The sequence below is a fragment of the Bombyx mori genome, chromosome 13, assembly GCF_030269925.1.
Source record: "Bombyx mori chromosome 13, ASM3026992v2".
Lineage (NCBI taxonomy): Eukaryota > Metazoa > Arthropoda > Insecta > Lepidoptera > Bombycidae > Bombyx > Bombyx mori.
The window spans coordinates 10049601-10073623 of NC_085119.1; the positions used below are offsets into that span (position 1 = coordinate 10049601).

Genomic DNA, 24023 nt, shown 5'->3' on the forward strand with positions numbered 1-24023 from the left:
TTGAACCGTATTCTTTGAAGGAGACGATTATATTCAAATAAATCTGTATTGACATATCAATAAATTTTTTTTGTCCAAATGCACAGATTGCCACCTTTGATAATAGACGACTCATTTAGAAGTTTCGCTCACGAAGTCACTAACATTCTCAAGATAAATATAAGACGGGGGTTTCGCCCACAGGTTTCTACTTGTTAGGACTCGGCTGAGCGCATAGAACTTCACAATAACAAACACGATAATACATATATTATTTGAAAACTTGAACACGGTATAGCTTACTGCGATTCAGAAATTTAGAGCATAGCGCAGATTTTGTGATGATTAAATTAGCGTGTACTATAAATCCACATTGACGATTAGTAACAAAGAAAAGGTTATAAAAAAAGACGTAATAATTTTGATTAACATGATTTTATTTAGTTTACCAAATGTGTTTTGTGATAGTGCTACGTACAAGAAATACTAACAATTCGTGTGTTACAAACGATAATTCATTCATTTAAAAATCAACACAACTCTATTTTTACAACTCGAGAATTTCTGCACAAATTGTTTTAGAAAAGAAAAAAATTCTTTTAGCACCCCTATTTTAACTTATACATCATAATATATCACAAAACAAACGATAAACAAGATTTCCTAGTTCCACGGTTTGTGAATCAATAAATATTGTTAAATTTAACAAATAATTCAGTTTAACCTATCATTCTTTTCGTTAAAATGCTTTTACAAACCTTCCTCAATCTATGTAACTAATGATTTTACAAAGTCGAAGTTACAATGTGAAAAGTGAAAAATTACCGGCGTAAAATAATTTAATCTATTAATTAAGCTATTATTTACAGGAAATCTTAAATTACAAATAATCTCATTCAACGTAAAAAATCATTTGCAGTTCTCAATGTTACAGGCTTTTAATTTGAAATTAACGGAATTAATCAGCTTTTGTAGTTGAGATTCTCTAGAAACAACATCTGTACGGAAAATTTGAATAAAACATTATTTGAATCCAATAATTTGACAAAAAAAATCATACATACAATTATCATATACGGCGAGGTGAAAAAGGCTATGAATAAAAAAATACTACGTGAAACCAATATTTTTACAACTAATTTTGCAATTACTTATTTTGTGAATGTGCTAGTAACATTGAGAAACAATCACTTACAATTATTAATTAATACTTAATTGTTATCAATAATAATATAAAAATATAGTTATCTATATTTACAGTCAAGTGACAAAATTCATATTGGAATAATTATTCGTACTTTGCAACCAATGTACTAAACACTAAAATGCTATAAGGCGTGAACACTTAGAATATACCTACTTCATTTTAGCTACTTCACAAAAGGCATTATTAACGACGGACGTAACAGTTATTGCGCTAATGCTTTTCCTTTAATTGTCATCGCAGTTTGTAGAAATTATTCATGTACTTTCATGTATTGTTTCTCATCAAAGAAAAAACCTAAACGCTATAACTTAAACAAGTGTCCCGCTTACAGCAAGGTAACTACCGAAGTAGCGCCTATACTAAGAGTATTGAATGTATCAAATATTATAATGATGCCAAATCGGAACGTGTTTCACGAGATTGCACGAAATCACACATTTAATTAGATCATGTCACACATACTATCGATGGCCCTATCGGGGTATTCGTTCATAATATGGTCATAACATGAAATCACTGGAGCGGTCACTGTGTAAAAGTGGCACTGTAGTCGCAATAGTCCTGATGATGTGGTCACAGTAGAGGGACCGGCGGTACCCCTGCGACTAGAGGCTCGGGCACGCCTTGTAGTACTCCTTGATGGTAATGGTGGTGGTGCATCATACCGTTCATCATTTGCTGGTGGTGTAACATTGTCGCGTGGTGGAGTTGCGCGTGCTGCAACGAAGCGTGATCGCCCTTTTCCTTCATCACCACCTCTTCACGTTTTTTGACTTGCTTCCTTTCCTTGGCGCGTCGATTTTGAAACCAAATTTTTACCTGCAAAATAATTATATTTGTAGTTCGAGGTTTTCAATAAAGTCACTAGTTCAAGGTCCGGCCTCGCCTTTTCGTTTTATTGATGTTTATATTCGACTGAATCGTCTATTTAATATTGAATAACAAAATTTCTTTCGAATTATAGATAAATTTACAATTGACTAAATTCCAACCGAGTGGCATTCCGTCCTCCATCAAGCTTTAGAATAAATTCACTTTTCGATGTTTCTGCAGGATTCCGACATATCCGCTAATGGTCATTTAAAAAGCGATGGCACTAGCTTTTGCAAACTCAGAGATTGGAATACATATAGCACTTAATGACTAATTAAGCCATAAGCTAGTTCACCTTAAAATGTTGAAAAAAGTAAATGTCATTAAGTCAATAGGAGAAACTGCAATTATAACCACGAATCCTTAATACCGATCTTCCTATAATACCCTTTGCCCAATAGGTTGGTTCTGCATAACACAGATACAATATATTTTAAGTCAACTTAATTTTAACTGGCCGCTTGCCCGATCCTATTTGGGAACCGGTAAGCCTTGAGCTGCTGAATTGTAATAGGAGTTAGTGGAAGACTAACATAGAAAATAACGATTTAATACTATTATACCATCCGATAGGGACGAAAAGGTATACATTCAAAGCGGTCTGGTTTGCATACCTACATACATATATCTTGTAACTGATTGTAATAGGAATTAAGGGCGACATAATATAGAAAATAAAGATTTTAATACTACTAAATCATCCGCTATTGAAGGATAGGTACAAACTCAAAGCGATCTGGTCTGCATACCTATATCATCTAATTGATGACTAGACTAGACTAGACGAAAATCCATAAATAGATAAATGATTATAGCTGGCTCTATGAAATTACGCGTTCATATTGAAAATAAATTATTACCTTTTTAAGCCGCAATGAATTTAAATACACAATACCTGCTCCTTATTCGGTTTGTATGTGAGTTTTACATTTAAAGTTAACCTACCTGTCGTTCCGAGAGACCAAGGCTGACGGCTAATTCTGCTTTACGGCGAATAGTGATGTAACGACTGTAGTGAAATTCCTTCTCGAGCTCCAGCCGCTGATGATCACTGTACACCACGCGGTATTTGTCTTTAGTGCGCGTTTTACCTTGAACAATAAATAATAATACATTTAATGAATTTGGCATTAGATGAAGCAAAATTTAAAAGAGGTGATCTGAACGCACGTCGTCGTGGCCTAAAGAATAAGACGTCCGGTGCATTCGTGTTGAAGCGATGCACCGGTGTTCGAATACCAATTTTTCTAATGAAATACGTACTCAACAAATAAATGTTCACGATGGCCTTCCACGGTGAAGGAATAACATCGTGTAATAAAAATCTAACCCACAAAATTATAATTTGCGTAATTACCGGTGACTTCTTGTGAGTCCGCGCGGGTGGGTACCACCACCCTGCCTATTTCTGCCGTGAAGCAGTAATGCGTTTCGGTTTGAAGGGTGGGGCAGCCGTTGTAACTATACTGAGACTTTAGAACTTATATCTCAAGGTGGGTGGCGCATTTACGTTGTAGATTTCTATGGGCTCCAGTAACCACTTAACATCAGGTGGGCTGTGAGCTCGTCCAACAATCCGCTCTCGACTACTATTGGTAACCAAATTGTCGGTCCTTCGGGGCCCCCTGAGAATGGGAGCCCTGGGCACGGGCCCCGTGTGCCCTTATGGTAAAGACGGTATTGTATGTAACATGTAATGTATAGATTTTATGAAACGGAATACGAAACGGAGTCTGTAAGGAATAATTTATACCTATAATGAAATTCCGCCACTCCGAACGCACGTGACATTTTACTCGTTAAACAGTATTTTTCTTAATATGGTTTCATTCCAGCTTTTTTTTTAAGCTATTGCATAGATTTTTATCGCGGGCTTTGAGCGCGGCGACTGAATCAATAAATTCCGTAACGAAAATAACGTGCACCCCCACTACGCCTACTATGTAGCTCGCGTTCAACACATTCACACATTGCGCTTGTGTAGTGTTTGTGAATAAGCGCGTGGCGTGACGTCACACTGCATGCGCATCATGAAAAGTCTGCCCATCTCTCTCTCGTGCGGTCTAGCTTATGAGTGTGAAGGGGACAGTTAATGTTTTGCTTTTAGTAATGTTTAATATAGCGTAGTCTTGTTTTATTATTGTTTTAATATTAAATTATCATTGTCTAATTATAATTGCATAAAATGATAAAAAATGCAATGCAATAGCTTTACCGCGGCAGTTCCCGTGTGACACACGTTTTTTAACGCTGGAGCATCCATTTACGGATACCCGGTCGAGGGGGGGTAACGGATCGGGTTATGTCGGACTCCGGCGCCTCCTGAGAGGAAGAAGGGAAGTAGAGAAGGGCCGAGGTCCTTCACCTCCCCCAATTTCTCACAGCCGAAAAAGGCGCGCGAAACACTTGCTCCGCAGAACCGACTACCGACTAAGCCCTATCGAGCTCCACCACACCGACTACACGAAACTTACGGTACCGCAGTGCGCGCCGAAAGTGTCATTCGAGCCTGCAATTATTGTACATCTGACATTTTGTGTTATTAATAACATACTCCATGAAAGAAACGTATGTAGCTTCTGCAGCTCTTGCTGAGGCTATTTTTATCAAGTCTTCCCAGGTTGAGCACCGTATCACCTACCCGTCCGCGCGTAGTAAAAGTTCCTGCGTAAAAACTTGCGCAGGATTGCTAGTCCGTAGGGGCGAGTAACACCGTTCTTTCGATTTTTGTCGTGAAATAACGTGTCTCCAGGAGGGTGGCGTATATACGCTGGTATTTGTATGGTCTTTATAGTCATCGTGGCCTAAAGGATAAGACGTCAAATCGTGTTCAAATCCCATTCGAATGCAGGCGGGTACCAATTGTTCTAATGACATACCTACGATGAATACGTACTTAACAAAAGTTCACGATTAACTTCCACGGTAAAGGAACAACATCTTGTAATAAAATCAAACCCACAAAATTATAATTTGCGTAATTACTGGTGGTAGGACCTCTTGTGAGTCCGCACGAGTAGGTACCAGTAGCATTAATGCGTTTCGGTGTGAAGGGTGGGGTAGACGTTGTAACTATTCTGAGACCTTATAACTCTTATCTCATGGTGGGTGGCGGCATTTAGATTGTAGATGCCTATGGGCTCCAGTAATCACTTAACACCAGGTGGGCTGTGAGCTCGTCCATCCATCTAAGCAATATAAAAAAAGCTTTTGTATAATAACTGCCAATCTTTGTCCATTTAATAATAAAAAACTTGTCACAGAATTGAAAGAATTATGATATAAGCACAAATGTCGTTTTGCCATAAATCTAAAAGAATTAAATAGCTTCTTGAAGATATATGTTCCTTTTGATGTAGAATTACAAATTTATTCTTTATTCGGTATTCATTTAGGTCTATTAGAAATTTTCAATAACAAGCATTGAAATAAATTTAATTGTTGTTTTAACAGTCAGCCACAACAGACGAATCGAATGATTTATCAATTACTTTGAAATTTTACAAAATCAAATAATTTGAAACTGACCTAAAGACTTTTGCAGACTTGTGTTCCAAACCGCTTTACTTTACAATGCCTGTAGGAGGAAACGCCAGCGAACAATGAAATCGACAAAGCAAAGAATGTTGTCCGAAATACTAAAAAAACTTTTTTTTGGTTAGAAGTTATCGCTCTAAATATTAACTACATTTTTGTTTATAAATTAAAAACGTTTTTATTGAAAGCGTTCGATATTCAGAACTCAGTTCCACGGTCTTAATTAATTAATTATGTAACATTGGATACACGAGATACTGACCACCAGATTTTGTTTGCGAGCTGTATTGAGTCTCAGCTGTAGGCAACGGTTTGACTTAAGTGACGATGGCCAAATGAATCAGATGGCTCGTCCATCCTCAAATTCAGTAAAAAACATTGCAGGAGACACAATCGAAACATGCGTCCTGTGTTGCATCTAATCTTTGTGGAAATACTCCAAAGGGAGTGTATTTAATTTAGTTCATTTCGACCTGTCGAAGACATGTTTATTCACTCCAAAAAGAACCCTTTTTCGTGTGCCATAGCGGGAAATTCAGTAAAGTGTCACTGCATTTAGTTGAAATTTCTGGAAGTGTTAGCATTTTATGGTGTCCATTTTCGTGAGCCCTGGATACGCTCAACGAAATGACGAAACTGGGTCCAAAAATGCCGAAGCTCAGCAGAGCGAAATTGGTGATTGGCACCTGGTGAAACGTCCTATCCTCTCGTCCTCTCGTCCTGTCGTCCCTACAATTATGCTCTACAAGACACAGGTTCGGTCATACCTGAAATACCCACTAATCCCATATCAACGTCGCATGATATTCGTGTTTGACTGCGGCCAAGGACTGTTTAGATTTACCCTGGGCAAACTGCTTGGGAGCCCTCGATCTCCAAAAATACTTCAATTAACTGCATATTGTATCGTTTACTCCATAAATAGGGCTCTCTGGAATACTCTGTATTTTCATGAAAACATCTGATAATCATCTTTTATTTCTCTGCACCATGCGACGTCGAAACGTAGTCTGACTCTAACAACCTCAAAGAGCATATACATTGAGTTTCCTATAATTTTTTGCCGTCAATCATCAAACTCTGGAATAAACCCTTCAAGACCTTTCCTAAGCACTACGACCAAAGTTTGAAAATTCCGTAGTGATTAGCACCGCTTGGCGTGATGTCCACGGGTGACGTAACGTAAACACTTAAAATCAAATGCATCGCGGGCTCTGTTGCTTTATTAAAATTTGTGTATTTTAGTCATAACCTTTTTTTTATTAAGTTTGTGTGTCACGTAATTTTATGCTTAATTTAAAATTATATACGACACGGTAGCAATTTCGAAATAAAATTTAATTAAACAGAAATTTATTGCAATTTTATGGTGGACGGTATAATATCACAATAAATTGCTCTGCGTTATTGATACGCATTTTATGTATTGTATGTTCAACAAACTGTTTTCAGTGAAATTGATCATTATGAGTACACTTAAACTAAAAAATTTGGAATCCACGCCTCAATTGCATTACAAACAAAAAAAATATTAGAAAATATTATTAGAAATATGAGGAAATAGAAATTAGAAAACGGTCTTACTGCTGTTCAAAGTTTGTGTTTATCGTGAGATCCAAATAGGCAGATTGATGGCGTCAATGCCTATCTGCCTATCTGACATATTTACTTACATGGCAAATCTACATGCAACCCGCGATATACTGACAATCACGTATATTTTAATATTTTAATTTATGAATTCTTCGTGGAAGTCATGCGTAAACATAAGGTAGACACATAATATTTATTTAAAAAAATCTACAATCAAACTAGCTACGACAATGTGTGTTTGTTGATAATGGCACAATTAATTTGAACGTTCACTTTGGAGCAATTGCGAAATAAAAATCAAGCTAATGAAATAAAATTTCAAGTACCTATTCATTTTCTTGTTAGTATACATTCGTATTTCCAAACCTTTTCTTGTATTGCACACTTCATAATAACCAACCACTAGGTAAATGTTCGACTTGATTGAATGACTGGTGTTGTCACTAGTGGTAGGACCTTTTGTCAGTCCGCACGAGTAGGTACCACCGCCCTGCCTATTTCTGCCGTATAGCAGTAATGCGTTTCTGATTGAAGGGTGGGGCAACCGTTGTAACTATACTGAGACCTTAAAATCATATCTCGAGGTAGGTGGCGGCATTTATGTTGTAGATGTCTATGGGCTCAAGTAACAACTTAACATCAGGTGGGCCGTGAGCTCGTCCATCTAACTATGCAATAAATAAAAAATTGCTTGCATTGAAAACAATAAGGCGTACTATCTAAATAGAGCTGAACTAAAAGTCACAAGAAACTTCTTCTTCGGTTCTATTGATCAGTAATGAGATCTGCGATACCTACTCAACACCCGGTGCTACATACATATCTCATTGATGTCGAGATCATCCCTAAGGGCCCTACAGGGGTTCATCCACGTGTCACGCGAACAGGTCATATCCAAAAATAATTCTCGAAACTCCAGCACGAGGTTTAAAAAAAAGGGTGCGTGTACTTATGTACTCGCGTGAGAAGCTATACTTTATTTTTATTAAATTTATTTCTTTTTTTTTAATATTAAATAATTAATAATTCATATTTGACGTTAATAATTTCATAATATTTAGTATGTATTATGTTAAATAATAATTTTGTCATTTATATTACTAAAAAATGAATGCTAATAACACTTTTTTTACGAGTGTACATGCGCGAAAGTTCACCTGCGGCTATTTTATTTTTTATTTTTTTTATGATTGAAGGATTACTGGTGGCCCGGAGGCCTTTCCAGTTTCACCAGGACAGGTGGGCGAGCAAAGGCTCAGCCAGGAGGGGTGGGATTTGCTAACAGCTACCCGAGCGCCTCCGAAGGAGACCTAACAACTCAAGAGTAGCTGCTTCGCGAATGAATCTACTACCGGATCGAAATCGCGACCCGCTGAGAAGATCCGGCGAGAAACTCAGCGAGCTGATTCATTGGTTAGGATGCGGCTATATTCAGACTCGCCAAGTTACGTCGGTCGTATTGTAATGAGTGATTTAGTGGGCAACTTCATTTCTGTTAATTTTGTGTCACGGTGCGCGCGCATCGTAAAATTTCACTCTCATCAATTTTTCATAACGCGCCTAAAGAAGTATAACTTCAAAAATTGTCAATTCGTATATGGAAACAAAAACACTTAGATAAAGTTCAGTGTGGCAACGATGTTTGTTTTACTGTACTTGCTTCATATTGTCTCTAAAGTCTTTTATATTCTCGTAACAAGGTGTATTCCCGCTTCAGTGCTAGCTAGCGAGGGGCGTTGTTAGGGAAGAAATCCCGAGGGCTCGATAAGGTAAATCCGAGGCGGCGTGGTTCACAGGCGCCGTGCGTACAGAGATTAGCGCACCGATCCAGGCGAGACCACACCTTGTGTTGATATAAAATTAGGGTTACATATTCAAATTTAATTCAATTCGACGCGACTTTTAAATTACAGTTGCTCAATAGAATGACTTCTTCGAAATATTTTCTACAAGACCGCATTGGACCGTTGATGGATAAACTTTATTGGACATTCAACCAGTAGGTATCATACAATATAGCCGCTTCATGCATGGTCAAATCAATAGATATCGACTCATTCGTATTCATTTCCAAACATTACACATAACATTGCGGACGTTTTAGAGAAAGAGAGTGAGAGAGAGTGAGAGAGAGAGAGAGAGAGAGAGAGAGAGAGAGAGAGTATTCTTTATTGTACACCAAAATACACTAAATAGGTACAACATTTATCTTACAATATGCTTTAAATTTTCTCTTGATATATGAGATTCATGTTCTACGAGGAGAAATCCTTAGAACATAGTTTTGCTAACTACTACGTTTTTTCAAATGATTTTTGTGTACAATTTTTTATCAAAGTTAGATGATGTTTCGAAGCGTAAAATTACCAAGACACCTATACCTATGTACATATCACTAAGACAGAGCTGAGACGTGTGCTTGTGTACTTACTCGGAGTGTGTAAATATTCCTTATCTCAATATTAAGAACTCCATAAATTATGTTTGTCACACGCGAGAAAATCAGAGTGGAATTAAATATTTTACGTAAGATTCACTTGACGACTGCACTGTATTTCGCATTGTTTTAACTCTGATAGCGTTATTAAATTTGCAATGTACAAACATCATTTCGCCGCAACAGGATGTATATTTACAAAAAAAATCTATATATTAATACGTGAAGCAAAAACTTTGTATCTCTTTTTACGAAAATTGCGCGAACGGAGGAGTATGAAATTTTCCACACTTATAGAGAATATAGAAAAGGAGTGCACAATGCTATTTTTTTTTTTTAAATAATGCGTAAAAGATACATTAAATCAATAAAGAAAACATTACACACACTACATACCATGTATTTGACGCACACACGCATGCATACTATTTATTGTCAAACTTTTGTTCTTGACGTCTGTTGTCAAATTGAGAATAGATTAAATATTGTTTGCCTTTTTTAATATTTTTTATAGTGTAGTTTTGGCGAAATTTGTGATTATAGAAGTATAAAATACAATGATAGTAGTGTACAAACCTACAATTCCAATTAATTATAGTCGAATTTCGACTACTGCGGGACCTCTAGTTAAATTAATTTTATGATTTTTTTGGCCTTCAATAGTGCAATTTGATTTCGTCCCCTAAGTGTAGTCAAAGACGCTATAAAGTTCACCGAAGAATACGCAGCAGTATTCTCAGAGTATTTATTATACCAACTAATAACACTTTCGTAAATCGGCCTTTACCGATGGTAAATAGCGCATTTACATTTGAGTCGAGGAGGTACATTTCAGACTTAGATCTCATGTTCCAAGGTGGGTAGCACCAGTCACAATGTGATATGCATAGGCTCAAGTAACTACTTTACACAGAGCGGGCAGTGAGCATATTCATCCATTTTACTGGTGGTAGGACCTCTTGTGAGTCCGCGCGGGTGGGTACCACCGCCCTGCCTATTTCTGCCGTGAAGCAGTAAAGCGTTTCGGTTTGAAGGGTGGGGCAGCCGTTGTAACTATACTGAGACCTTAGAACTTATATCTCAAGGTGGGTGGCGCATTTACGTTGTGGATGTCTATGGGCTCCAGTAACCACTTAACACCAGGTGGGCTGTGAGCTCGTCCACCCATCTAAGCAATAAAAAAAAAACGTAATAAAATAAAAATATATAATAGGTAAATAGCAAATAATATAGGTAGGTATATTCTAATCCGTAATTCACATACGTATCTAACCAAATAATGAACCTAAATGTGTATTTGAACGACAAATTGAGATTAGATACAGCATTTTCACCTCCACCATTTAAACACATAGTATATTTTATCTTTAAATTAACACCATAAATCGTAAATTGCAAGTTCAAGTGCAAATTATACAACCAGCTTTTATTTATGGAAATATGGCGGCATTAAAGCATTTAGGGTAGATATATTGTTGGTACACATAAGTTTATCATTTAAATAATACATGCATATCATTTACTAAGACAACATTTTTAAATCTATACTAAATGAATTACAGCTCTTTGTAAAATATCACAAAAGGCTGATAATAGTGACAATCTATAGCGCGAAGGGTCAAAGTCAACATAAAGTTTTAAATTTTCCAACACACTACATCGAAACTGTGTAGGTAAACTCCTTTAGAGTCTTATGAGTGCTCGAATGACAGAAATTATAACTTAAATAAATTTCCTGTTGGAGAAGCAAACAAATGTGGATGGCAGACAACCAGTAAGATAAACAAGAGTGTTGTCTATGGGTGTTATAGACGATGCAGCGTTTGATAGGAGGCTCTAATATTCAAAACAAACACGGACCGAGGGCCGAGCCCGGCGGCCGTCGAGGATCGACCAGACGTATTCCTATACTTCGAGTTATCTAATTTAAACTATAAGCACGGTTTTGAAGACATTCTTAATATTAAACTTATTAAAATTTTAAGTGTATCAAATTTATTGGTGGATACGTTATCCGTTATTATTGGTTTTGACCTCATAAGGTATATAAAACATAAATCGATTCTACGCTACAGACTAAAATATCGTCATTACGTTTCTATCACGGTAGGTTTTTTTTTAACAAAAAATGTCTGATTGTTTGTTTGATGCAAACAAAACGGGCGGGCGCGCTGTGGCGACCTAGGGCGGTGTACATAGTGTTTAGTCGGCGGTTATCATAGATAAATAGACACTTAGATGGTACCAGATAAACTGGCATAAGGATGAGACGAATAGCCTGAACGGCGAAAGTTATATGCAGCATAAATGTTAACCGTTGGTAGTAGGTACACGATTTCATTTGGTAACTACATAGTTCGGAAAAATCACTTTAGTGGATATCATTTAAGTGTAATGTGTGTAATGGATTTTAAGAACCAAACTGTTGACATCTATCTAACCTTCCTGAAGTTCTGAATGGTATCCTGATTAGTCGGTGACGGAATGCATATCAACTCACACGACTACACTGGGGTAGTTTGATTTAAATTTTACATAAACATTCTTCTATATCGTGTGTGCCGAAAACTAACACACACTAGCCAATAACAAAGTTTTTTGATTGCTTTTGTAGGCCGTCGAGTGGACGACCCTTCTGATGGAAGTAGTCGCCAACACTCATGGACATCTCCAATTCCGTGGGCACAGCCAAGCAGCTACCTATTGCTAAATAGTCTTCTGTAAGTCTCGTTTGAAGAAGCACGTGTTATAGCACGATGGTACGTAATAGAAAAATCTCTGGACACGCACTGTGGATAATCGCAGGGTTTTCAAGGTAGTTTGGATGAGCTCTGCTCCAATGGTGGTTGTGGTGCTATGGTAAAAACGAAATGACGGGATCATCTCTAAAAAAATTCGAATTCTCCCTATGGTACATAGATACAAACACACACAGAGATCCTTAGTTCCTGCAAAAACCCAAAGGCTTCAAACGATTCAAAGATTCATGAGAACGTAATTAATCGGCATACTGAGAGCCTGGATTCGGACAGTCGACAGTGTCACTAACTACTTGACCAACGAAGTGAGCAATTTGCTTTGGCACCACTGTTTTCATAATAGGCGACTATTAGTAAAATAATTGAAGTTTTGTTTTGATCTGAGTTAATAGCTTCGCAGATTCCGTATATATGATTTATTTATGCATACTTCTGAATATGCTTGGCGCGGACATTCATTTATTTAGTCACAAATTATTTGAGCGATCAAAAACCCAAAATCACTTTTGCAAAAACTTTTCGGTCTATGGTATCATTTCCCGTACCTAATGAGATTAAACTTCTTTTTCTAAAGTCTTTGCCCCCATTCAGATGAAACATTCACCAACATCAACAGTCACCGACCACAATAGTATATACTTAAACATTACTAATAAGTATTTATTTTACAATTTAACCATTTGTTTCTTAATTTAGTTTTGTTTCGTTTTCATTCGGTGTGTGTGTGAATTTTGATATGTCTTTTTATGCTATTTCGTTTTGTGATTAACACTGATAGATTTAAATCATTTACCCAATGCAAAATAGGTATATTCAGTTCTAACTTCTTCTAAGAGGCTTCATGACGTAATTTATATATTACTATTATGTGTTTGGATCGATTTAAACTTTATCCGGGGCTGTGAACCGATCAATACCTCATCATAAAAATCAAAAGAGTGATTGAATAATATAACTCGCACATATTTATACCTACGTACCATTTATATGTACCAGTATAATACGAATATTGAAAAAATAATATACAGAGATTTCAATATTTACTAGTGGTCCCCGCAGTAGTCGAAATTCGACTATAGGTATATGGTATATTCGACTATAGGTATATTCGACTATAGGACTATAGGTATATGGAAATTAAAACTTTAAACATTATTATGGTTCTATTGTCAAACACTATTATACTTCTTTATTAATACAGATATTAATATATTCTCAATTTGACCACAGACTTTAAACAATAACAAAAGTTTCACAATTGACAATACACAAAGAGTATATTTTTAAGTATGTGCTGTGTCAAATACATGGTAGTGTGTGTAGTGTTTTCTTTATTGATTTAATGTATTTTTAATGCATAATTTTTAAAAAATATTAGCATTCTGCATTCCTTCTCTATATTTTCTGTAAGTGTGGGAAATTTCATACTCCTCTGTCCGCGCAATTTTCTTAAAAAGTAGTACAAAGGTTTTGCTTCAGTTATTAATATATAGATAGGTGAGGATTGTCATGAAATATTCGTAATTATAGCGTTTACTTTATCCATCCTGAAATACACACTTCTTTTTCTACATATTCGCTGGTAGCCTAAGGGGCTATTCCAGCTACGCCAGGGTTACATACTGGTATAGCTTCCTCATTTCTGAACAGACTTTCGATTTGTTGTTGTTGAACGTAAGAGTACAAAAAAACAATGATTTTTTTACTGACGGTAGGATCTCTTGTGAGTCCGCGCGGGTAACTACCACCACCCTGCCTGTTTCTGCCATGAAGGAGTAATGCGTTTCGGTTTGAAGGGTGGGGCAGCCGTTGTAACTATACTTGAGACCTTAGAACTTATATCTCAGGTGGGTGGCGCATTTACGTTGTAGATGTATATGGGCTTCAGTAACCACTTAACACCACGTGGGCTGTGAGCTCGTCCACCCATCTAAGCAACAAAAAAAACAAAAAAACGCGCGGAGCAGCGAACTGCGCGTCAATACGCGAATTCAAAAAAAATTAAATAAAACTTTGCAATTTACAATGCAATTTAAAAACAATTCACACTCAGTTCTCATTGTAAATTACTTGAGACGAGTGCAATAAATAACTTAAGTACAATAAAGATTTGTTCAAGTTAGACAGCTTGTTACATAACACTAGTTGTATGATAACGGAGCGCGTTCAAATGCATATAATATTATAATTTTATTGTGTATTAAGATAAACAGTTAATCAAGTTCTTTGTAGGCTGGCGAATCCAAAAACAATTGAGCACTCTCAAAAAAAAACCGATAACATGGATTTGTTTGTAGAACAAAATCTTTTTATTAGCTTATAAGCTTTCCGCTCGTGGCTTAGTCCGTTTTGGTTTTTTTATACCTAAGCTGATAGCCTTGAGAAGCTATTTTAGCGTAACCTTAACTAGTAGCTGAGCTCACGGGGCTCAAACCTGACGACGTTGCTAACACGAAGCCTAGCAAGAGCCGTGCTTCGTAGAATCTACCACCGGATCGGAAACGCGACCCACTGAGAAGATCCAGCGAGAAACTCAGTGGGCTGTGTCTGTGGGTTAATTTACTCGTCGAGCCCTTTGTCGCAAGCGACGGCTTCGACGAGAACGATGATCGGCTTAGTCCGCGTGATTACTGCATATAGCGCGGGTGCAGATCGGGTTCAACAATAAGTTGCAGTAAAAGATATTTCAAATCACTGCTAAACACGAGTCTCCATGTATATTCTCTCCCAAAGTTCAAACTACTTGAATACCAAGTTACATCGAACTCGGTTCAGTGGCCTAAGCGTGAGATCGTAACAAACGGACAGAACAACTATCATGACTAAATCACAACCATACTTGATGGCTTATAATAGGAGGACCGTAGGCGTCACAACGTGAATGCTAAAAAACATTGAAGTCCCAATCGCTAACTTACACAAGAACAGAAATAGACACATAAGACACAGAAAATCCACTTACATCTTATGAGAGGACTTCTTCTTGAAATCTGTCAAAACAGATCAAAATATTGTTACTGGCAGATAATATTAACACGACAAGACTGAGTCGCATATCCTTAGTATCTATCGAATAGCTAGATAAACTATGTATTATTTATTATAATCTTCTAACTCCAACCTATAAGAGGCGTGATGCAACTTCTTTGGTCACGCTATCAATTCAGATCTAAATACAGAACTTAGATATGCACATCAAAAATGTATTCATACTAATAATCTCGAAAAAAGTATAGCTCAATAATTTAATGTGATCCACTAACTCCCGCTTGTTGATTGATAGATAACTTTTCGTCAAAATCATCTCAGTCCTGTACAATAATTAGCATTAACATCACACCGCGGTCTTGCTGGCACAGGATCGTATTCTCTTTAAATAACGTCTTCACGTGTAATTTACGCGAAACAGTCTCCGAAAACAATTAAAGATAATAATTGTCGTTTTTTTGTTTTTTTTGTTTTTAATAATTGTAAGCTTTCTACAGACAATATCGTACAATGGCCGGACAAAGAATTAAACGCTGTAAATTGTGTCCAATCTTGTTAATTACACGTGTACCTACTGCTTATCGAATGTCGTGGATGTACGTTCGCTTGTCATACACACGTACATTGGCTTGAATTGTGAAAGGAAAACTATTAATCGGGCCGTTATCGTCGGCTGAGGCTTTGTCGGCCTGCCGAAATCCCGCTTTCAGTTAGCGTTCGATAATCGCAACTCGGCCGTGATAGCGGCGCCTTTGAACGTGTTGACTCAATAACGCGTCATATCTCACGGTTACCTTCTTGTAAGCGCTTGTAATGCGTTTTTGATGGACGAGGGAGCGGCCGCTACGCGCTATCAACACGATAACAATGTACTCAGGAAAGCGTTTTGACAAGAATCGAGATGAAATTGATCCTTGAATCAGATTTGAGAGATTGGTAGTTTTGAGATACGGATTAATCTCAAGTTTTACCTGTCAAAATAATATGATTCTCATCCCATTGTTTTATTGGATAAAGATAAAAGATTTTCTTCATTTCATTACTATACTATCTATTAATTTCTATTAGAATAATCAATTTATAAAACATGAAAACGATTTAAATATTATAAACATACAATACATGGATCTCACTCCGTAATCAATTCTTTAATGACATCAAACCACCTATACCTATAAACTGCTACTGATTAAATTATTTTAATTTAACCATACCCCTAATTACTGATGATAAACAAGACAGTTCATTTATATCGTTGTGTGGTCTTTAGTCACATCACTATTGTCATCTGGCAGTTACTGTGAAGACATCACGATTATCAACAAACAAAACTTTGCTACCAAAATATCGATTAGTTTCGACCTTAAACGATAAAAACAAACAGCTCCCTGCTGTTCGCTTGTAACGTTTTTTCATCTCCCCAAAGAACGACTACCGCATAAATAAGTGAGAGCATTCAACACTCCTAATTTTTCCTAAGCCCCTATTCACATTTTGTTTTGTCAGTTTGACACTGTGACGACGTTCAAAACGATTCATCTCAGTGAGCGTGAAATGTCGACAGCTATCTCCTGCGGTGCGGGATGCGAGAGAATCGTTGAATGTAGTCAAATAGAGATTGATTTTCCAAAACGGGCTAGGTTTGTGCAAAGAGATAATTGAGATATATAAGACAGGTCTCTTACGTAGATTGTTATTATTAAAAATTAGCGAATATTGACAATATATAGATTTGATCTATTTAAGGTTAGCGTACATTTACAGATAGGTTTATTTATAATAATTAGGCAAGAAATATTGGAATTTTAGGACATTAAAAACACTTATACCGATTTTTTAAGAGTCGAAATAATATATTATTAAACATAAATCACTGAGGTGTTTGTTACCTATACCTTTCTTTATCTAATTACATCAGTTTTGTATTAACATAACAAAACGCTTAGGATTTTTTTGTTTCAGAATTCATTCCTTTTTTAAAAATATCTTAATTATTGGATGCTCTTTTTGAACGAACATCTTCTGACAAAGCATTTGAATTTCTGAATTAGAATTAAAAAAGTTAAAAGTGCAGTTTAAAACTACAATTTTATGACAATAAAACTTTTAGTCGGTTTGAATATAACTGCAAGAGGATTGAGTTCGCGAAGATTTAACTTGTTCTGGGCGATCCCGCGAGGGCAGTTTGCGGTGATTGTCGCGCGGAACATCCCCGGACCATTCCGGGACCCCGCCCGGACGATCACGGAATTAATTGCGTACACCGTGCATTCGTTCCCAGGGTGCACGTTAACTGAACATTTCTAGCAAACGCAAAATAGCATCTAATTTTATGCTCAATTATTAATACAAAGGCATACACAGCGTAAACAGAACATTGTGTGTTCACGTAGTCATTTGAATTTTAAAAACACTGTCAACAATCCACGTATTCCAAAATACGTGGGATTTTGTGTGCCACCAACACCAACTCATGTATTTGTTGGAAATTTTGGTTCGCTTGGCAGTAACCGTTTTAAAATCTACTAGACTTAAAATGCAGTCAGGTAGGTAAATTGATATATACATTAAGTTAAAATTTAGCAACCTATGTACAATTAAATTTTGTATATTTTAATACAATAACATATACGAACAATAGATGGTCTGTCATGTCGGGAGGTCTATGTGAGCATACAGTGAGCGTCGGTAGGCTGATGATGGTGATGTAGAATACTTAGTAAAATAAAATACTAAATAATTACATACTATTTCTTATATGAAACTAAATTTTGTAAAATATGTAGGTAGAGAGAGTTCTCTGTAAGGTCCATAACAATAAGTAATTACCATACTACTACAGTACTAGATAATTATAGATATTTTTTGAGATATCACAACATTTTAAATTGTTTTATGTTTAATAAGATGCCTATTTAGAGATGCAAACCATTTTTTAAAACAAAATTTATACTTATTAGTATATTTAGTAAAGATTAAACACAGTAAGTAATCTATCCTACAAATTTTACTTACACATTCGAAATATTACTAAATCTATACGTAGTCGCATCACTTATATTTGCGTGACTGTTGACAATATTGGCGAAGTCGTAAAACACAAAATCAATTGATTAAATTTTGTCACGGTGCTGTCGTGGGCTTTAATTGCGGGTAATTAATTTTTATAATAAAACTCCATGTGTGACATCGTGCGTTTTGTTTTATTGCTTTTTGTATATATTTTGTAACGGAATCACATGAATCTGACCGGTTACTTCACGGTAGCTTACCTAAATCGATAGGACGGTGTAAGTCAGAAGTGAAGGTCATCGTTACAGTCAGCTGGTGTGCTGTTAAAAGACATCAACGCGAGTCACGTATTGACACGTGCAAAACAATTAATTTTATGGTTTTCGTTCAAGAAGTCATTCCACTCACGCTTACATGTAAGGACGAGATTAATTGACTTTTTTTTTATATATACATAGACAGATTTAAGCTTAAAAATATCGATAAAATTTCGATGGAAGCCATTAGTTTACAAATAGTGTTGTTTCTAATCCAGCTTTCTTATAGATTAAGATTTTACTGGTGGTAGGACGCCTTGTGACTCCGCACGGGTAGGTACCACCGTCCTGCCTATTTCTGCCGTGAAGCACTAATGCGTTTCGGTTTGAAGGGTGGGGCAGCCGTTGTACTGTAAAAGCTGAGACCTTAGAACTCATGTGTCGAGGTGCGTGGGGGCATTTACGTTGTAAATGTCTATGAGCTACTTAACACCAGGGGGATCGTGAACTCATCCACCCATCTAAGCAATAAAAAAAAACCAAATTAACATTTTTTTAGTTCTAAATAAATGTGTCATTTCTACGATTAGCTTAGTAAAAAATCAAATTAAACCACCAAAAAAATCATATTAAAACAATAGAACTGTAAAAGCGTGTTATTGGTTTTCATTAATAAATAATAATAAAAAGACAGTTATTACAATAATCTCTTTTCGTGCTTTAATTTTCTACAAGGTGCGACTTTGCGTTTTTTTTTTGATACTATGATACAATTCAGTGATTGTTCCACAATCACATCTACATAGATATTACGTCAAACTGAGCACGGATAATAACCAAGTTTATTTAAATACCGTATACAAATCTTTAGGTCCCACGTTTTTGCTATACCCGAACAAGGATTTAAGTGTCGCCATGGGCGCATCATTATAACCAAGAAAATTATTTGGACTTGATCTTGGAATGAAAAATATATTTTTTTATATTCACATGATTTTTTCTGAAAATTAAACGAGAAAAAAATTTTTAAAATTGTCACTAATTGAATCTAATATATGTTCGATGAAAATAAATCGCAATCTTCACAGCCCGACGGGCGATATAATTTGATATTACCGTCAAATATCTACATAATTTTACAAATCAAATTAAGCCAAAATTACACATTAAAAAACATGGAAATGGATTCAGGCTGTACTTTCGTTGTGTTTTTATTTATAGATTTTTTTAAAATATTATGTATTTTTATTTATTATATATAAGCCGCAGCTTAATAGGTAATACCTACTTTCTCGATCTATACACATGATTCAAATATAAACACTTTTGTTTTTTGTGTTGTCCATTCATGTTTTGAAACATTGTTGATTTTATAATAAACAATTGTTTTAAATGATCACTGGAGATAGTTTATTGCTAGTAGGTAACTATACCGTATCAGAAGCCGTCATGTTAATCTTTAAATATGTCCGTTTAATGTTTATGAATAACAAAAGCGATCAGAATTGTAAACACAATATTTAGTAATAAAAGCGTGAATCACTCTATAACATTTTTATACAAAAGAATTAAATACAGTGTTTATGACAATTAACGAATTTACTACCCACTCAATTAGTAACTTATTTGATTGATTTCTGAATTTGTATTCTTAGGATCGATTTAAATGGTAATATACCTAGAAAATGCAATATAGGTATTTAATAAATGTGCCAATATTTGAAGTTTCAATAATATTGATAAATTAAAAAAACACAACGCCTAAACGCTCTAAGATTGTTCACCGATATAAAACCCATTTTTAAGTTTTAAAAAAATATGTTTTTTTAACCACATAATACCTACCACTAGTCTAGAAGATAAATTAAATTAATTAAAACTTTTGTACTATTATTGGAACAATATATTACATCATGAATTCATTTCGGTTTATACAAATTTGATAGTTTTCAAACTATTTTTAAAAATTCGTTTTAGAATATGTTATTAACTTACATGGAAAATTTTTGTCGTGGAGCATGACCTGCATCTGCTCCGGTTGTGGGGAGCGACCTGTGCCCAACAACATAGGTATATATTAGGTCGAGATAAAAGTTTGTATTCGCATTTTATAACTAAAATTTTTTATTGTAAAACCTCCATAGTAGTACTGTTCGTATCTAGCTGGTTTTGATACCAAATAGATGATATTTTAAGATTTTTATCACGGCTAAAACCCCATTAAACCTCACACAATATAGGCTCATCTTTATTGATTCATTTTAATGTTTTATTTCAACAATAGTACAAGACTTTTACATTTTTAGTTCAACGTAAGATTAAGTACTTGCGTGTAAATTGTACTATAACTTTTATGAGGCGAATAGAATCAAGCCAAGACAGGCTTTTTATGAGCTAGAGGATTTTGAGAAATAATCTACCTGAATATTAATTAGAACTACGGCTATGCGGACCTGGTCAGCGAGAATGCTATCAATTCCCATTGCCTAATGGAAGTTTTTTATTGTTACTTAGTATTGTAGTAAACGGTAATAATAGTCATGTTAGTAGCTTCCACTACTTCCCTGATTTATATTTTTAGAACTAATAGTCTAGGGCGCGTTGTAAGTCGGATAAATTTGGTCCTACTGTCTTCCCTGTTTCTGCCGTGAAACAATCCCGGATTGATCCCGGAGCCGTTCTAGAATACAACCGAAACTTCGACCGTATCGAAGCAAATGCCGCGGGTGTGTTATTATGACGTTGTTATGAGCGACACATTGAGAACAATGATTTTTTTTAAGAACTAGCTGTACCCGTCCGCTTCGCTGGGCATTTAAAATTAACATTATTATTTCTCACCCCCACGAAGATTCTCAGCATTAACGCCCCCGCAACTAGTGTAAGGAGTCCAACACTCATATAAATTTTAGCCTATCCATTAGGCACATGTATTTTCTACACGGATACCAAGTTTCAAGTCAATCGGATGCATGGTTCAGTAGTTAGAACGGAACATCCGTAAAAACCACTGTAGATTTATATGTTAGTATAGATTACAATGTATTTCTCAATACTTGGTTATTGTTTTTAAATATAGTTATATAGTTTTTTTCAATATCAGCAATATTTAATTTTTACTAATTTCGAGCTTGTGGCAAACTGCTGTAGCTTTGTCTAATATTTCGTTGGATTTTCTAACAGAAATATGAATGAATGGGTAACCTCATTAGGTTGATAAATAATTGCTGAAAGGTAATTTCCGTCGAAAATTATATTTTTAGTGCATAGATGGATTCTCGAGCCCCCTGGTTCTTCTAACTAGATACCGGGACATATATTCTAACATACACATTCTAAATGCCGCACACCTACTCAAAAACATGAGGTAGGTATAAATTTCATTTATATATAGTCTAGAGGCTGTAGGCTGTCCCACAATAAAAACCGCAGTAGGTACATGACTGCTACCCGTGCTGGCTTAAGTACTATAGGCTAGCAGTAAGTAGCCTTTCTTGAAAATATCTAAGACGAATGAAGATCTCAGAAAAAAATTGCACAAGATGCGTGTGCGAGGTCAAGGCAAACCTGATGTAGTTAGTGATCACAATTACATTTCATTTGAAATGTCTTCAACATCAAAACTTTAAAGTTACTTTAAAGTTTTGATGGTTTGATGGAAAGGTTTTACTTTGCTTACAATGCTTTATATTGAGATAAAAAACACGATGAAACATTGAAAATAAGTATAATTGTTAGTGGTGGTAGGACCTCTTGTGAGTCCGCGCGGGTGGGTACCACCACCCTGCCTATTTCTGTCTTGAAGCAGTAATGCGTTTCGGTTTGAAGGGTGGGGCAGCCGTTATAACTAACTTGAGACCTTAGAACTTATATCTCAAGGTGGGTGGCGCATTTACGTTGTGGATGTCTACGGGCTCCAGTAACCACTTAACACCAGGTGGGCTGTGAGCTCGTCCACCCATCTAAGCAATAAAAAAAAAATTGCATATTAGTAAAAAAAACCTTCAGAACAACTGATTTATCATCAAAATAAATAAATGAACAAAAACGAGTAAATCGCGAAAAATAAATAAAAAATCAGTAATTAATTGGTCAAGGTTCTCCTTTTAAGCCCTTTGTTTTATAATACTTGTAATATAAAAAAGATATGACTTAATTTTAAACCATCCTTTTTGGGTTTAAAAATAAATAATGTTATTGCGATATTCTTCGAATTATGCAATGAATTATCATTTTACAAGATTTAATAATCAGATTTATATTTTATTCGTATTATATTGAGAACAAAGCTTGTGTTTTTATCAATAAAATTCTAAAATATAATTAATGATATTGAGGCCTTTGTTATGAATCTTTTGTTAATGCAAAGACGAATTGGTTTCAGATACGTACTTCCGTAAATAGGACTTAGATTTAAAATTTTAGTCTAATATTTTAAATAATTAACAATTTAAAACAAAACAAACTGTGCAACACAAAATTACACGGTTGAGAAACTCAGTTTTATAATTTTACCCTCATTTACACGAAGCTTCTTTTGTACCCTCATATTAATTATAAATTACCAACACTGCAAATTCTATGAAAATAAACATTTTCAGCCTTTCATATCAACACTTGAACTTATGTCAATTTCTGGACTAGTTCACTTGGGTATTTTCGAATATTAAAGAATGAATTTCCAAACATTTTATCAAATACCAGTTTAATATCAAAGTTCATACCCTAACCTTTTCCTATGACCAAACTAGTTGCCTAATAAATTTCATGTTTCTAAAGATGTAATAAATAGAGAAAACGCAGGGCAACAGGGAAGCGGGTAGAGTAAAAATTCAATAAAAACCTGGATTTGGTTGGGTCTGATAGTTTGGTTTTTTCATCCACTCGTATGGCGACCGCGGCGGGCCCGGTGGTTGTGAAGGCCGAGATCCTGAGCCTGGAGAACCTTCTCCTGGACTCGCCAAATCCCCCCTGGCCGGCGACGGCATATCGGCTATCTCTCGTTCTCCTGGTTCCCTTTTCGGAAAATGATGCGGATCCGGAGTCCATTCCCCCGTAGCCGGTGCGCCGTTCCATGCGCACCACTGTTGCTCTTCCAAGTTCTGATGCTGCCAGCCGTACCAGCCACCGCCGTATTGCCCGCCCTTGCCTTGGTACATGGCGAGCGGATTGACGTAATTCACCATGCTTCGATCACCGTCCGAGCATTGCACACACACTCGCCGTCACAAACAACACCACCGCTCCGATCACGAGACACGCTACGGACGACGTAGTTATCGCAACTGATCAAACCTGGTGATACGAGTGAACGAAACAGTGAAGGAAACGGGAGGGGCAGCTACTTCGTTGTAGGGCGTACACAGATGCGGCCAATGAGG

The 24023-nt window shown here is 36.0% G+C and overlaps 1 protein-coding gene across 2 annotated transcripts; it reads right to left on the reverse strand.

The window, feature by feature from the left end:
* Nucleotides 1-398: 398 nt before the first annotated feature.
* On the reverse strand, nt 399-23950 carry cad-like (caudal-like). 2 transcript variants are annotated; one of them, XM_012691669.4, is made up of 4 exons: nt 23486-23950; nt 20638-20694; nt 3005-3150; nt 399-2005 (listed from the first exon to the last, which is right to left on the reverse strand). In XM_012691669.4, exons 1-4 carry the CDS (start codon nt 23826-23828, stop codon nt 1760-1762), a joined length of 792 nt encoding a protein of 263 aa, XP_012547123.1. In that variant the 5' UTR covers nt 23829-23950; the 3' UTR covers nt 399-1759.
* Nucleotides 23951-24023: the final 73 nt, after the last annotated feature.

Coding starts and splice junctions, on each gene's coding strand:
- cad-like (XM_012691669.4), bottom strand. CDS start 23,828: ATGGTGAATTACGTCAATCCGCTCGCCATGTACCAAGGCAAGGGCGGG. Junction 20,695..23,485: donor TCAGACCCAACCAAATCCAG/GTTTTTATTGAA, acceptor TGTTGGGCACAG/GTCGCTCCCCACAACCGGAG. Junction 2,006..3,004: donor TTGGTCTCTCGGAACGACAG/GTAGGTTAACTT, acceptor ATTATTTTGCAG/GTAAAAATTTGGTTTCAAAA.